The sequence below is a fragment of the Symphodus melops genome (assembly GCF_947650265.1).
Source record: "Symphodus melops genome assembly, chromosome: 21".
In the NCBI taxonomy this organism is placed as follows: domain Eukaryota; kingdom Metazoa; phylum Chordata; class Actinopteri; order Labriformes; family Labridae; genus Symphodus; species Symphodus melops.
The window spans coordinates 16,182,196-16,199,691 of NC_136711.1; the positions used below are offsets into that span (position 1 = coordinate 16,182,196).

The window sequence follows — 17,496 nt, forward strand, 5'->3', positions numbered from 1 at the left end:
CCAGCAATAGTTCTTGACCTAAAAAAAAAGCAATTGCAAGCAGAAGTCCTGCATTCAAAAGCTCACTTAATTTGAAGTGAGTTATTACCAAAATACAAAAGATTTTTTCAGAATAACCTTCGTCAGTCTTATTTTTTGTCTTCATTTTGTTATTATTTGTGCATTGTAAAGCAAATACTCTGATGCAACGTTTTTTTATATAAAATAACCTCAACCATAAAATACAATATATGTAATCCACTAATCTAATGAAAAGAAGCTGTAGAAGTACAAAGTAGCAGAAAAGGAAATCAGTAAATTAAAAAAAAGTGATTGAAAATGTTCAATCCACCTTTGTTTGTGTTGAGTATGCAAAGGAAGATATTACTGTAACTGTCTTTATAAGATGAATACTACAACTATAAAACGATAACAACAATCATATTATTACCTGCCTTCCAGTGGAGTCCTTGTCATATAATAATCAGCCTGAAATGGGTGGGGCGAGGTCTATAGTCCTATTCCAATCAGAGGTTGAACCAAACTCTGTGTAAATTATTACACACCCTGCAGTCTAAAACGAACAGTTGTGTGTATACTCATGCTCTGGCTGGCATGAAGAAAACATGTACTCATGACTTTGATATAGGACAAAGATCGAACAGGTGTTGTCAAAGATAAACTCCACTCACAGGCCATGGATATGCAAATATCTTGATGTGTGTAGAAAATCTGTGGTGTGTGTGATCCGTTTTCAGGGTAAATTTGACAAATTTAACTGCTTAACTTTTAAAGTAGTTTGTACTTTGGCCACTAGAGGTCATTTAAATACATTTATACATCCAAAAAACGCAAACCGATACAAATACTGTAATATTTAGCTGTCTTTTTTTGTAAAAGTTGCAGTAAGTAAATCATATAAGAAGAGTTTATAAGTGAATTTTGCATTTCAGAATATTTAAAAAAAAAACCAAAAAACCAACTGAGTGTTTGTGAACCCGGAGTGTGTCAATAAAGTTTTTTCAAAGTGTCTCTGCAGCAGCAATGGCGGCTCCCATGTCCTGGAGGAGGCTGGTGCACTCCGTGTACACACCGGCCATCGCCGGGGTTTTTACCCGAATATCTGACCGACTCTTCCGTGCACGGGATAGAAGAGGAGGGTAAGAGTCTCGGGTTGCATCCTTTGACGTGCACATAATGATCAAACGTGTTTCTGAGATGCTCTACTAATGTTGTTGCTGCCAAAGGGTTAAATGTCGGACGTTGTGTCATCTTCTTTTAGACTTTTAAAATCTCCAATGTCCAAGTTTCTGATACACTTGACAACAACTAGTACCTCATTGTTGAGTTTCATTCAGTTCGTCCTGACTGTTATCACCCTGCTGAAACAGAAGCTACCCTCCAGGAGGAGTGAAGGTTTGTACGTGATGTTCCTCTTGATGTTTATGTAACACATGAACTGTCTGACAGCTTCTGCTGCTGTCCCATCATGTCCGGGTTTGTCTTTGGTTACACACACAGATCATATCACAGATTAGCACACCTGGGTTTGAATTCGTGTTTCCTCTCATTCAAAAACACAGGGTAGCTGATAACTCAATAAAACAACATTTCCCTTCATGCAACACGGCAGAAACACAGGCTGGGTTACTAATACTTGTTTAATGTGCCAGCTGAAGATTTAGGTTGTGTGGGAAATAGATTTAGTCAACATCTTTATGGTTCTGTGAAATGTATTGACCACTAATTGAAGACTAATTTTATCCCAGCATGCATCGTATGTGGAATTAATCAAATGCTGTGTTTAATATGATCTCTATTACTATACTTTTTATTACACACACACACACACACACACACACACACACACACACACACACACTATTAACATTATTAAATGCAGTTAGACAATCTGCTCAAACTGGATCAGTGGTTATAGAATAATAGAATAACAGGAATGCGGATGTAGTTGATCTCAAATATAATGCTGCATACCGAGACTAATTTAAGCTACAGTGGCGCTTTCATGACTGACTCTCCAACAGTATGTCCGTCTACACAGAGCACTCTGAAATGTGTTTTGACTTCAGGCTAGTCTGCTAGTCGTTTTTTTTTTACGTTTCATTTCATGGACTACCTCAGATTAAAAGTCAAGAAGGTCAAACCTCAAAGTAAATTAATACACGGTCTAATTCGCACCTGACTTCTGTTGTTGCTTTTTTTGTAAGGTAAGAAATCTGAAAAGCACAGATTTCCACTCGGTTTTCTCCTTACTCTGTTCGTGTTTCTTTGTCTGTATGAATGAAGAAAAGATCGCTGACTTTCAATGGTGAGAGTTTCAAAACTATAACAAATGAAGGCAAAAAGAAACAAAATCCACGTTCAGATCAAGGAAAACGGTCAATACGGTGAAGCGACCGCCAGTGAAGGAAAAACAGTTTCCTGCAGTTTGTTGAAGCTTTTTATTGAAGAGATCGGAACAGAGATCTTTTATATTGTTACACTTTAAGATAACACAGAAGAGTCCAGGTTGTTTGTTGTTTCTGCGACGTCCCGATAAAATCGAAACACTGCTGGCCATCAAATGTTGAGTTCCTGGCACGGGATTTATTTACCAAAAACATAGTTTGGACATGATGGAGCCTGCGAACAGAATCTGTCATCTTATCACTCACACACTGTTGTTGTCTCACATGATCTCCTCCGGTCTCTATCTCTGGTTTCTGTGAGAGTCTACAAGCTGGCAAAGTTTTGGAATGTGTTTGTTAATGGAGCAGGCGGTTATTATCAATACTTCTGTTTATAGCAGTCGTGTACAGTATGTGGATGCTCATTTAAAGTGTGGTGTATAATATATTTGTTTACTGCTATAGACGAGGGGTTCCCAAACCTGAACACTGGTATTATCCCTCAATCAATATTTGTAAAGCATCAATTCACAACAAGTGAACTCCTGAACAAATTTTTTTTGGTTCACAATGATAAGTCAAGTTTTCAATTTTATGTTTTAGGAAGGAGTCTCACGACCCCCCCCCCCCCAGGTGGGTGCTGACTCCCACTTTAGGAACCACTGTTTCAGACGCTGTAGGTTGTTTGTTTGTTTTTTTCTTCGTTTTTTTTTTTTTTTTAATTGAAGTTATATAATGCATCCACCATCCGCTTGTCTTACCAAGTTATGGTATCGGCTTGGAGACGAGTCTTTCCTGTTTAAAGCTGACTTCAGCATGACAGTGCATTGCTGCTCTTAGCCGGGTACCTGTAAAAAATATTTACAGGTACCCGGCTTCATGAATGAAATGTTCATGTTTTCTAGACAATTTCCGGATATAGTAGTTTACACATGCAGTGAATTTCAGGGGATTTTCTTGAGTGCAGTGCGTGTGTGAAAGAAGCTGATAGAGGTGCCCTCACCTTTTATCTCATAGAACACCTTTGAAGATGAACTAGAGCACTTGGCGGCCTCATTACCTAACATGAGAGGAAGATCTCTCTACTACTTTGGTTAATGAATGGGAACAAATATCTGCAGCATGAATACAACCTGAGAAGAAACATTTTAAAAAAACTTGGAATTCGCAGAGGAACTTTACCAGAAATTCATTTTATTAATTTTTCTTTGGAAATATTCCAGAATTTTAGAAAACTTTAAGGAATTTTCATATAAATGTTCCTTTTCTGGGGAAAAAAATGATAGACATTTCCAGAAACTTAGGAACATTTTCAGTTGAAATGTTCTGACTTATTCTGGAATATGGGTATATTTTCACCAATATTTAGGAAATCTGTTAGAATCTGTTAAATTGAAACAAATAGAAATTTGTTTCAATTTAAAAAAAAAAAAAAGTCAGTACATTTTCAGCATTTGTTTGAAATTTCTTGAAGTTTGGGTTCGTTTAAGTCTATAACTTGAGGATTCTTACTTTAATCCCAGAATTGTGGGAAAATAAAATCAGTCGGACTTCAAAAAGGTTTTATTTCTGTGGCCCTATCAGGTGGGTCTGGATGCGTCACCCAACCTAACTTTTCCAGGAAAAATGAACTAATCACTTAATTCACCTAATGCAGAAAAATGAGATCATGCAAGCTCACAGTTAGGGAATTTTGATTTGCGAGGAAAGATGAGAAGCGAACTCTGACGGATCCTTTTTTCCGCTTCACGCTTCAAATCGAGAGGAATATGTCGCAGTGATGTCGACAACACACAGCTCCTCTATTCATTGGAACTTCTAGACAGACGCGCATCATTAAGTTAGACTCTAACCTCTTTAAATAAAACCCAGTTATCAAGTCAGTGTCACTACAGTGTAAAAACATGTTTGAGAACTGGTACCAGTATGTTGATTCTGGGGATTAATCTACCTGCTCTGAAACTGTTTTTTATGGAGGCTTTTATTTAACTGAGGTAAAGCTGATTGTATCTTTCTCCCCTCGGTCCTGACATGACCAAGCTCCTTTATGTCACTGTAACATTCAGCCATATGTTCTCCTTTCAGGTAACATTTGTAGTTTGCACCACCATGGAGACATTCAGCACCAGAAACGCATACCTCAAAAACTTCTAGTTGTTGTTATGAGGTTCATTCAGCGATGCGTGTGTTTATGATCGGAGTCAGATCCCAAACGTTGAAGAAATCCCCTCCCTGTGTTTGCTGCACAACTTCAACATCAGCACAGTGGTTTTGGAAAGATGCCCTGAGCTGTGTTTCCCTTTTTGAATATGACTTTTGTTTCCTCTGACTTCGTGTAGACAGTTTCTGTGGGTCAAATCCAAACCAAAACTTAAACCATATGAGTGAGTGAGTGAGTGTAGTGTAAGGTTTTCAAAAGAAGAACTTCAAACAGGCAGCCTCTGAGGTCGTGTGAGAATATCTCTCCGCCCTGGTTGTATTTAATGTGGTCGCACTGTCAGACAGAACAGTGAGATTGTACGGCAGACAGAAAGGCGAGGTGTGGTGATGATGGGGGTGAATTTAAGGACACTGAGGACAAAAAAGTCCCCCTTTGATCTGAGTCCTTAAACATCACAAGCATTCTGTCCATTAGTATATCAAATAAAGTCCATTAGTGTCGCAACAAAGAAATAATATGAAAGGCGAAGTTTTTCAGCAGTAATCAGAAACAGCTTTAGAGAGGATTAGTTTTTTAAACAAAAACTCATTTGTACAGAAGAGGATTAGGACCAATGAAAATCATTTCTTTAGTTCTGATTTTTTTTTCCCCCCTGAATTCTGAAATTTGGTCAAGATTTTAAAAAATGTAAAATGTTTTTTTTTTTGGTCTTATTTTTTATTTTGTTGTTGAAAAACCAAGACTGTAGTAGATCCTCTAAAGTTTTTCTTTTTTTAAATTAACATTTTATTTCACCAGGGAAAAAAAGTGTTGAGATTACAGAGGCCGCAGCACAGTAAACAGACTTTCACACAAACAAGCGGTCAACCATACAATCCCAAAAAGAAATGATTAGACATTAAAAGACACAAATAACAAATTTACAAAGCAAATGTTTTTTAGATCATCCACAGAAACATCAGGGAGAACATTTTTAGCCACGTGTCCATCGAACATCCTCATCCTCCTATCTATCCATCTATCCATCTATCCATCTATCCATCTATCCATCCATCCATCCATCTATCATTAAAGCATCCAATGAGAGCAGCTCGTAAAGTCCCAGCTCTAGTTCTGACTCAGTGTGAATCTTTGTGTAAACAGAGCTGCAAACTCTCCCCTCACTTCAGTTCTGCCTTTTGGAACAGACGGTCATTAAAAGTCCTGGGATTAAAGGTGGAAGGGTCACAAGTTATGAAGGACGTATACATGCTTCATTATTTTAAAAACTATTTGCTCTGAATCACTGATTTGGACTGAAGACGTGCAAAATTATAATCAACTTTCATTCTACATTTTCACTTCAACAGTTTATTGCCCAACAAGTAAACGACACCGCTAAATATTCTCCTTCATTCACCTGCTGTACAAATGCAGATATCGAGTGGGATGATAAAGGGAATAGCTGAACCACTGTATTGACATTCCCGTGTTTCCCACAGCTCCTCGGTGCTCCTGTTAGCTCCTCTCCTGGCTGAAGCCGACCCAGCCCCACGCCGCGTCTCCAGGCCCACCGGGTCAGCCGGAGCTCAGGGCACAGATGGCCTCTGCTCCCCCTTCAGATGGATGGCAGAACACGTGCCTGCCTTCAGGGTGCAGGGCACCCACATCCACGTCCTCACCTCGCCTGACCAGTTCTACCAGACCATGAAGGTAGGTGTCACCATGACATGGATTTTTTTTTTCAGCTACAAAGGAATGACTGAGAGGGTAAAACAAAAACAAAAGTGAACAAAACAATTGTGACCTTTTACAAATGCATCATTATTGTTATGTGTCAGGTGGATGACTAATGAGGCAGAGAAAGTATTTGAGGAAGTAAAGTTTTCCCAGAAGGCTCTTGTTTATTTATTTATGACATCTGAGTTGGCAGAAAAGCAAAATGCAAATGACATGAATAATCAACTTTAAAGTGACCGTCTACTCTGTACATCCTCGGTACACTTCATGCTCGCTAAATACACACTCTGCTGGAATAATAAAAAAAAAAAAAATCTCCCCGGACTGATATTTAAAAGTTAAAACAATCAATAAAACTGTGTTAAAAGTGGATTGTTAGAAGGTGTAACGCCTGCTGTCTGTCACCTCACTGGAATCCTTTGATGTTGCCTATCTCCAGGAACAAAGATGCCAATCAGGTCGTTGCTTTTTTAAAATGCTGCCATTGTCACAGCCAAGCAGGAAGTGCTCTTATGCAAAACTATTATTCACCATAAATTCAAATTAGTCAATAGATTTAATTCATTAAAAAGGCTTGTTGCTTGATGCTCATTCTAGAGAAAAATTATTTACGATCACTGATATGCCTTTGTTTAATGAGGTCTACAAATAACACGCATAACATAAACGCTTGATGTGTGAGTCATAAGTGTTATATAATAAGTTTTAAATGTGTAACAGTGGGCGGGATATACAAAATCATTATTTATTTTTATTTTGCAAGGGCACACACACACCACACACATAAAACCCCACTCCCTCTGCCTTTCCCTTTCAACTGTTTGCTGTTGTATTATGATGAGCTGTGTCTGTAGATCCAGAGTGGGGCGGCAGTAGCTCAGTCTGTAGGGACATTTGGGAACCGGAGGGCACTATCGAGCAAATCGACTTTAAAAGATGTTTGTGAAATAATAATAATTATTTTTTTTTGGGGGGGGGGGGGGAATTGATAGTATCCCAATTTTTCAAAATCATACTGGAGGTCATTGTGTTGTGCTAAATATCAGGGAGTGATTGGTTGAGAATTTAATATAGTCATAAATAATGACATCATCAAAAAATCAACCAATACGGTTAAATCTTTCAGATGTGCTGAAACAACATACGTGTCATGTTTAATGTATACAACAGTACTGTAAGCAGCACACAAAGGTCAACAGATGAGTTTCTTTATTATTTCATTCTTACCGTTTTATACAACATAATACTCAAGAATGCCGACTCAATATTTTCTTATCCCCTCAGTCTGTTGACAGCTGAACATTTAAAAGTTTCCGACGTTTGTTGCCAGATCGCAAACACCCACGTACACTCTCCAACTCAAATCCAAATTCCTCCTCCTGTCTTTGCTTCCCAGGCTCGCATCAAGACTGCAAAGAGGCGAGTGGTGATGGCCTCGTTGTACCTGGGAACAGGCCAGCTGGAGCAGGAGCTGGTGAGAAAAGAAGTGTTTGTGTGTGTGTGAGAGAAGCAGAACGTTCGAATCTTGTACGTCTTTACTTTGGAGCAGGTGAGAATAATGGCATCCAAACATGCGTTCGGGCCAAATAGCTGGTCAGAGATGCCAGAAAATGTGAGTCAGAGTCGTCCTCGGGAGAGAACCGCAGTGTGGTTTGTCCAGACTGAAAATGTACTCCAGGCCAGCTACAAGGACTGACCCTAAAATGCAAGGCTTTATGGGAATAAGGAGACAACTATTGGCGTGTGATAGCATGCTGTTCTTCATGCTTGGGGAGCCTAGCATAACAACATTATCCTTGAGCAAACCACCGTCTGGAATCGAGCTCATGTTCAGCTGTTTTTATGGGTTTTTTTTTTAGTGAAGTTCAGAAAAAAGGCCCGGTCGACTCAAACATGTTTAATTGCAGCTCCAATCGCCTGAATCAGCTGCTATGGTCACTGAACTCTTTCACTTCACAAGATGATGGATTACTGGAAACATCCAGTCAAGAGCCGAGTCTATTTCACTGACATTATGAAGCACACGTTGGCTTGTAATTCGACACAATGACCTGATTTCACTTCAGCAGAAAAATGTGAGTCACAGATTTTGTGGTTCAGCCTGAAGAATGCAAACTGCAGGTGCGATTTCAGCCCGAAGACGGTAAGAAAAAACGCCGCTCCCAGGTTCAGGACAAAAAGGATTTACTGATACAGACAACCCCACGTGTGCGACACATTTAACTGAACACAGGCTCAGGCACTGAGAAGATTGTGGAGTTGAAGGCAGGACACACAACCTGCAACGTGAATTCAAAGTGTTCTGAAAAGTACATCGAGTGGATCTTTATTTACTCACTGCAAATGAAACACTGTGCGTTACTCTTATGATCCTGTTTTGATGTCTGTGTTGTTGTTGTTAAGGTGGACTGCATGGAGGAAGCCTTACTGCGCTCACAGGAGAACAGTCATGCTCCAGACCTGAAAGTTTCTGTCCTGCTGGACTACACACGCGGCTCACGAGGTCATTCACAATTTCCATCAGATTTCAGAGATCCACGCTTGTTTTTCTGATTTAAAAAAAAAAATAAAAAAATTGGTGTTTTTATTTTCACGTGCAGGTCAGATTAACTCGAGAACGATGCTGCTGCCGCTGCTGCAGCGCTTCACCTCTCAGATGCGAGTGTCTCTGTATCACACTCCGGACCTGAGGGGGCTTCTGCGGCTGCTCGTCCCTCAGCGCTTCAACGAGACCATCGGGGTGCAGCACATCAAAGTCTACCTGTTCGATGACAGCATCATCATCAGCGGGTACGGCGGTTTCTGGGCAGAGAGCTTGTTTGCCATCCTTTGTGTCAATACGTCTGTTTGTGTGTTTGATTGCCAGCTGAAGTTTACAAGCGTGTCCTGCTTTCACCCTCGTGTTTCTGTTTGCACGAGTCTTGACTAAATGGTCCCGCAGGTGTTTTTCACTACTATTTCTAGGAAGGGTTCCCATCAAGCACCACTGGTTGTGCTCCAAGCCGCGATGGCAGGATGCCTGTTTGTGTGGTTTCCTCTCGGTTTAAGATCAGCTCGCGCTGCTTTCAATGACCTGAAGCAATAATCTGCAATAAAGAAACAAAATACTGCGAGTACAAACCAAGAGAGAGTAATTAACACAATTACCACAATAGCTTTAATATAAAAACTCTGCATCTTTCGGCAGCCTTTTTTTTTTTTTGTTCACCCACAAAAAAACTTTTGAAGTTCCTGTGGACTTTCACATTTTTGTCCTCATTCATGAATCTAACTGTCTCGTACCCACGAACATGTCAGAAATACCAGAACATTGTGAAACATCTGATTGTGTTTGCAGGTCAGCATCTTGTTGTTGGTCCCATTTTCTTAAGTTTTTTTTTAGTTTACACAATATTACTCTTTACAAGTTTTCTATCAAAAGGCTTCAGGGGAACACCCCCACCCCCCCCCCAAAAAAAAAAACAAAAAAACAACAACACCACAATGATTCCCAGACCAGGAAGCAGCACTCCTGTCCGCTCTTTGAATCGTCCTGTCTTGCATGTTTCAGGGCGAACTTGAGCGACTCGTACTTCACCAACAGACAGGACCGATACGTGCTGCTGGACAACTGCAGGGAGCTCGCCGACTTCTTCTCCGACCTGGTGGAGGCCGTTGGTGATGTTTCCCTGCAGCTCCAGCCCGACGACTCTGTGACTATGCTGGAGGGGATGGTGCATCCGTACAAAGGTAGAAACCAAAGTGTGTGTGTGTGTGTGTGTGTGTGTGCGCGCATTCATTCTGTGTACACATAGTCGCATATTTAGCCTCCAACATGTTTTGACACAGTTTGACACTTTCTGCTTGGCTTTTTCAACAAGAGGAGCCAATGGGTTTCACTAATGGAGCGTGAAAGCTTAGAAAGGGCCAATAGATGATAGTCAGAGTGTGTGTGTGTAGATGTGTGTGTGTTGTAAGAGAGTACACTGAGAGAGATGAAGAGAGCTCTTGCGGTTGGCTAGCCGTGCATCCGGATGTGAAATTGTCAAGATTTTCACTCCATGCACACACACACACACACAGATGCACACAGATACACACACACACACACACACACACACACGGGTGCTGTGTGTCCGTAACTGGAGCGCAGACTGCCAGGATGTTAGTTTGAGGAGTGAATGACATCATGTCTACAAGATCGGACCGCCGTGCTAACGAACACCAGGAATAGAGCTGTGATGTCAGAGTGTTGCTGGAAGATGATATGGACACCACACACACACACACACGTACACGCACGCACACATAAACCACACACACAATTATGATTACGGCTAGAAGTAAGAATGAAGTTTTATAGGGAGTTGATGGCCTAGCGGTTAGATCACACCCCATGTACGGAGACTACAGTCCTGCGGGTGGCCCGGGTTCAAGTCTGACCTGTGTCCCTTTCCCCTCATGTGACTCCTAAATCTCTTCCTGATTTCCTACTCTATACACTCTCCTGCATGAATTAAGACAAAAAGTCCAAGAATAAAGAGAGAGAGACGGTTTCTATCTTTTAAAAATCAAAGAGATGCTCTGACATACAAAATATAACCAAAGATGCCTCGTCACTGAGAGCTTAACTTCAGGGATAATTAAAGGATGTCGGAGCACTTTAAACGGAACTCAAAATGTTCTGCAAGAGCTTTTTCCAAACACACACAAATCCTGCAGTTCATCAAGTGTCCACTTGAGGCTGCACACACCCGGTGTGCCCGCGGGGAGCGCAGTGTGGTGTGTGCGTGCATTTTTGACCCTGATTCAAAAAGTGTGTTGATACTGAAAACATTAGTTTCCTTGGCATCCTGACAGCCAAGTTTGTTTGAAAGAGGATAAAGGTCCCATTGAAGGTTCTGTTTTTAGAGCAGTGCAGCGCTGATACGCATTTAGTTAACCTGGTTTTCACACCTTGAAAATGAGGAAGTGGTTTGTCTGGAAACTATGAGCTTAGTTGCCAAAAAATGTCAGCAAGAGTTACTAGGTGGTGATACGGGAAGTTAAGAGATTAAGTGATGCGGTGGGTAAATATATGGAATAGTCCAAGAATCAGACGTCTTATTTCAACATTTTCTCAAACAGTCTCCGAGCTCAGATCACTGTGACCCAAAGATCAGTTTGACCGACTTTTTTTCTGTGCGTATCCTCTCATTTTCTGTCGCCATGCCAACCAGGCAACAGGCAGGACTTCTCCGCGGTGGCGAGGCAGCGGATCATGGAGGTGATGACCACAGCCCAGGTGAGGCAGCAGCTCCTGAACAGCTCGGAGGACTCTGACAACGAGGGGATGAGCGACGGGGAGGAGGACACCTGGGTGTTTCCTCTGGTCCAGATGAAACCTCTGGGCATCCAGGTAGACGAGCAGGTCACACAGGTGAGCCTCTGCACTCCTAGCACGCACCTCTAACCATCTCTGTGTTATTAGCATCTTTCTGCGTCACGTTGTCTGCAGCTCTTTACTTTCTTCTCTCTGAACCTGCAGCGCCTGCTGACAGACGCGGGGCCGGACTCCACTGTGTTTCTAACATCGGGTTACTTTAACCTGACCCGGGCATACATGAGGCAGGTGCTCGGGGCCGGCGCCAGCTACCGCATCCTCACCGCCTCCCCCGAGGTCAACGGCTTCTTTGGAGCCAAGGGTGTCGCCGGAGCGATCCCCGCAGCGTACATCCACATCGCCAGACAGTTTTACAAGCAGGTGTGCCAGCTGGGCCAGCAGGAGAGGATACACCTGCACGAGTACCACAGGTCACAGTGGACCTTCCACGCTAAAGGTGGGGGGTCAAACTCAGGACACTCACACAGACAACCGCGCTTTATGAACACTTAGTTTAGGCTGCAAACAACATTTGTATTCTTCTTAATTATCTTTTAAATAAAGCAAACGTGTTGAACATGTTTACAGATTTTCAAGAAACCAAAGCGTCTTTAAATTGTTTTTTTTTTTTTTTGTGAGATCCAAACTTTAAAACATGAAGACAAAATGATGCAAGAAAATAATAATATAATATAATATATGTATTAGTTTAGCTGTGCATCTACATTCTCTGCACGTCATCAGAACACAAAGACAGATTGATGCGTGCACACACAATAGTTATTAAAGTATTCTCTGAACAGTTCCTACGTTAAAGATGCAAAAGCAGTGATTTCCAGTTAAGATGGAAGCAGTGGTCTTTGGTTTCAGGGCACGATGACCAGGAACGGAAAGAGTCGAGTTAAGGAAATTAATTTTCCTTTTGATATGATTTACAAATATAAACTGCTGCTTCTTTTTCCTGTAACTATGACTGGTGATAATGTCAAGACTCTTCATCGCAGACAAACTTTCTAAAGTGTAAAAGAGTGAAAATCCTATTACGCATCACTCCGGCTGCTCTGCTCTCTGCTGTTGTGGTCTCCGAGGAATTCAATGTGCGAGAGGAGGGCCTGTACAGTCGCTGAGTCGTAGCCTCAGGACAAGGATGTACACTCACTCTCTCATGCTTTGGGGTTTTTTTGGATTCATGTCGGGGATTTCTGCATGCGCTTCCTCTTCGTTGCTGTCTGCGCCGACAGAATTCCCTGCTGGAGCCCTCACCTCCTCACCGGCTCACTCCGGTTTTTTCCTCTCCTGCAGGTTTGTGGTATTACCTCAAGGGGCAGGACCGGCCGTGCCTCACTTTAATTGGCTCCCCTAATTTTGGTTACCGCTCGGTTCATCGTGACCTGGAGGCACAAATCGCCATAGTAACGGAGAATGAGGAGCTACAGAGCCAACTGCAGGAGGTTGGTGCTTTATGTTTACTTTAACCACAGCCAGAAATAATAGTGATGACGAATGATTCCTGGATTCACACCTGTGTTTTAACTCTCAGGAGCAGGAGACGTTGTACCAGCGCTCCTCAGAGGTCTCCGACTCCACGTTTGAGCAGCCAGACCGCCACGTCAAGCTGTGGGTCAAACTGGTCACTCCGCTCATCAAGAACTTCTTCTAAGATGCCACCAGGTTGTAACACACACACACATGCAGGGGATTGTTTTCTAAGTGTGGGGAAGATATGAAAAACATGAATACTTAATTAATTAATACGACCAATCATACTTACTGGTAAGTATGCGTAGTTAAGGATGCGTAGTTAAAGTATTTAAAGCTCCTGTAAAGGGATTTCAGCTGGCTATAAAATGGATTGAATTAAATGCTGCTGCCTTTTTATGACCTGTGAAAGCATACAAACCCTCAAAGACAAAGCTGACTACATCGTTATTTACGTCTGAAACTTCTGCCGCAGGATAAATGCTGGAAGAGGCAATTTACACTACACTGCAGGTATAGACTCTTTTTTTTTTTTTTTTTTGTCTTGTACATGTACCGGACAAGATGAGCCAGGAGATGAGAGCAACCACTTTTGTCCACTGGGGGCGCCAAAATCACCATCAATGAAAAGTTCCTCACAGGAGCTTTAATGTTTGTAGAATCTTTCAATAGTTTTGCTTTCAATGAAGTCATCAATTCAGTTAATAAGAAATAATCACTTCTGCTGTAAAGTACATTTTAGCAATTAAGCCAGACAATATTGTATTGTATATTGTTGTTGTGTTAGCAGACTAACGTTAGCGCTCTTTAGTTAGCTTGTAGCTTCACATCGCGTGTAAATTTAGACAGAATGATCATGATCTAAAATCTCTTACATGACATCGAAATAAGCAGTGAGTCTGTTCTTCTTTTCAACAGTCCTTGATTAAAGCAGCTGTTATACTAAAGTAAACACAGCTCTGACAACAACACAGCCAGCGGGACTCGAGCTTCTCACTCATAGTAGACAGTCAGAACACTCGGAGAGATGCTCACAGAGGATATACTTAAAGTTGCACATTCTACCTGTTAAAACAAACGGATCTCATCGTGCTTTCTTTAACAGTCGTCTGTTTCACAGCCCTCCTCCAGCAGTTAGAGCGATTTAAAACATTGCTAAAGAGTCAGTCGATCTTTATGCTAATTATAACGGTTGCTTTCATTGTTCATATAGAGGCTTCAGTTTGATTTCACATCGGTTTCATAACCAGCCAAAACTCTTTTAATGAAGTAGGAGTTCTATCTTTCACTGCACTCAAGTATAGTCTTTTTTTCTTATTTTTATTTTTTTTAATTCAGTCAGGATTTATGTTGAGTAGACAAAAAACATCCCTGAACATAGTGAACAGAAACACACACAGGCTGACTACACGTAGTAAAGCGGACTGCGGTTTCTTAGAAATGCCTGCAGTCATTGTGGTGCGTCTTCAAATCACGGGTCCCATCCATGTCTTCCCAGCAGCCCGGCTCAGCAGAGTGCGAGCGGTGAAGGAGAGTCGTCTGATTCACTCAAGTGGAGCAGTGAGTCAGCGTGGTGTTATGGGGATGATTTGACTCTGTGGTCTCTGTGTGAGTCCTGTTTGGACCTGACAGAGTGCAGTCAGTTCAACCCTGAAACTACACTGTGAGGGTGTTTTTTTTTTTTTCTAGGTTCGGTTTGTAGAAATGTTTCAATGTTTGGATAGCAGATCAGAGCAAGAGGCTGTCAGCATTTTCTCTCTGTTGTTTCTCAGAACAGGACAGGTTACAGGCAGGATGGTGACGGTAAATGGGTGGTGTCTTATCGCTACCTGGATGGAGTCATGGAAAAAATAAAACTTCTGTGATTTGCTGCCAAGAGGAAGTAGATCTTGTTTTAGTGCTCAAGTATTGTTCAGTGATATGTGGGAAGAAGATTTAAAAATACCTCAGACACAAAGACATGAACAGGAGGCTGTTTTTTGGCAAAGGTTAGAAAGACCTGTTACACGCAACGACACAGAGAGGTCGACCTGCCACTGCTGTGACCTCAGCCTGAAAGTTCAGTTTCCTCATGATCTTTACCGACTTGCTGTCTTACCTTGAACTCCTGCAGTTACTTAAAAATCAATCAGAGCTTCTCAGTTCAAATTCAACAAATCTTCATGAATTACTTTTTGGGCAAATGGAAGAAATCAAACTGACCTGCTGCCAAGAAGAAAATGTCACCTCTCTGTTACCTTTTGTATAAACACTTATTTTCCCCTGTGGTCGGTAAACAATTCAATTCAAAAAACTTTATTTGTCCCCGGGGGTCAATTCAAGGACACACAGAGCAGCAGACAATGACAGTGCAACTATAGTAAAACTAACAGCTTAACCATAGCATCAATAGTATTGTGTACTTTTTGGATCATGAGGCTTGGACAGAGTCACAAAATGTAACAATAAAAATGGATACAAGTGTAAAATGCAGAATGACTTGAAATTTGCTGAAATGTGGGTGGGATTTGTAAAACCTGTGAAATGATCTGGGTTTTTACCTAAAAATCTAAGTGTTTGCTCCTCTGCTGTCTGCGTGGAGGAGCACTGCAGGGACAGGCCGACACACACAAACAGGAACGTCAGTCACCATGCGCAACCGTTTACTTTAAGCACAGCAGATCACAGTCCACAATCTGTTGTTGATTGGGAACATGTGCATCTACTCTCACTGTGTCTGTATTAATGAGTAACTTAACTTTCATAATATCCGCCCACCGGCTTACCTTATCCACACAGACTCTGTAAGCAGGGCTGCGTTATATCCACACAGAGGCAGACTCCGTTGTTCACTCACAACCGGCGCAGTCAGCCAAAAACACAATCTGCTAAATGAACGGTCTGTTTATGTCAAATGTTCAACATTTTTAAAGCTAAATCAAGAAAAAAAAACATATTTTGGTAGGTTAAAGTAACATTTAAAGCAGGTTTTTTTTTGTCTCTTTACTTGTGTTTTGGCCTGTCTGGTTTTGTCATCTGTCATCTTCACCACAAATCTCTTTTTTTGTCTGAAACAGGAAAAAACAAACATGTCCCTCCAACAATAGCTTTTCCGTGTCGAAGGATAAAAAAAAAACAACACACATCCTCATGGACGGGAGGAGCAGGAGGTCTAAAGTTAGAAGCTGTTGATAATAAGTTGGAGCTTCTCCAAACATTTCTCATGTTGTGTTGTTCAGACTCATGAAAGGGTCAGCGTGGTTAAGACTCACAGCCTCATCATTGATCCTGGTAAAAACAGGCTGAAGTGATGGACACAGCTGCCCTCTAGTGGTAAAGTTGGGATTACTCATTGTGGTCTCACATTCAGCTCACCACTTGAGGAAAAGGAAAGTTGAAAAATGAGAGCTAGATTTATTTGTTTTAAAAATCAATGACTGCACTTCATGTATTTTTGTTATATATTAGATCTCACACGTTTATCAATGATACAGTAGTTATAGCTGTAAATTATGTTTAAAAAAAACGGTAGCAAGTTATACAATTTTTTTTGCTGCATCATTCAGCGAGGTGGTACTTTCTTCTCATTTCATATTTCTCCTGATCTTTTTTTTCTTACAGCAGCATATTCCTTTCGTCTTTCTTGATTGAAAGAGTCATTAAAGAGAAAATATACTGAAAGCTTTAAATGATGTTGAATGATGCCGTGTTTATAGAAAAAAAAAAAAAGATTCCTTAACTTTATTTTGTGCATTTTGTGCAGGGCTGCGTGGCTTTATTCGGCCCTGAGGTTGGCGGCTCTTTGTGAAGGTCGCTACTCTCCTGCAGACGGGACAGTCGGACATGTCGCTGGATGAACGGCATGCTGGGAGACTTTTGGACTTCATCTCGGGTTTACACTCATCAGTGTATCACAGGAAGTCAGACACACGCAACTGAGCAGCTTGTGGTGCATTCAGGGGTAAATCCCTTTTATGTAAACTCTGGATCTTTTGGTTTACAACAAATGTTACCCTGTTAGTTTATTAACGGAGAACACATTCACACTTTGATTTTTTTTTAAACTATTACTAAAAAATAAACTTGTACACATCTCTCCAGTTCCATGTTGCATGTTAGAGATTGCATTTCAGACTTCATCAGTGGAAGTCCCTGAAGTGCACACAGGGGTAAAGAAAACCCTTGAGGAGCCTTAATGACTGTTTAAGAGCTCTCTTGGTGAGTTTACAGCTAACTGTACAGTGTCTATGTGTAATTACCTTTGTAAATTAAAGGACAATTGTGAGTTTTTGAATATGACTTCAGATGTTTGACTTTTTTGTTTGGTTAGTGAGGTGTTTGAAAGTGCATTAAGACGAGAGCGAGCGTCCACAAGTTACATTTTGGCAGGCATGCCCCGTTTTATTAAAAAAAATTCCCTCCTCAGACTC

General features: G+C 41.3%; 1 protein-coding gene across 2 annotated transcripts; it reads left to right on the forward strand.

Moving 5' to 3' along the window:
- Positions 1 to 976: 976 nt before the first annotated feature.
- pgs1 (phosphatidylglycerophosphate synthase 1) lies at positions 977 to 17,365 on the forward strand. 2 transcript variants are annotated; one of them, XM_079334362.1, is made up of 12 exons: positions 977 to 1,139; positions 6,030 to 6,240; positions 7,664 to 7,741; positions 8,671 to 8,770; positions 8,868 to 9,057; positions 9,818 to 9,996; positions 11,466 to 11,665; positions 11,774 to 12,065; positions 12,911 to 13,059; positions 13,149 to 13,279; positions 13,563 to 13,600; positions 16,830 to 17,365. In XM_079334362.1, exons 1-10 carry the CDS (start codon positions 1,024 to 1,026, stop codon positions 13,266 to 13,268), a joined length of 1,635 nt encoding a protein of 544 aa, XP_079190488.1. In that variant the 5' UTR covers positions 977 to 1,023; the 3' UTR covers positions 13,269 to 13,279; positions 13,563 to 13,600; positions 16,830 to 17,365. The 2 variants fall into 2 exon arrangements, with proteins under 2 accessions (XP_079190488.1, XP_079190487.1); XM_079334361.1 differs by lacking the exon at positions 13,563 to 13,600 and having other exon boundaries at positions 978 to 1,139.
- Positions 17,366 to 17,496: the final 131 nt, after the last annotated feature.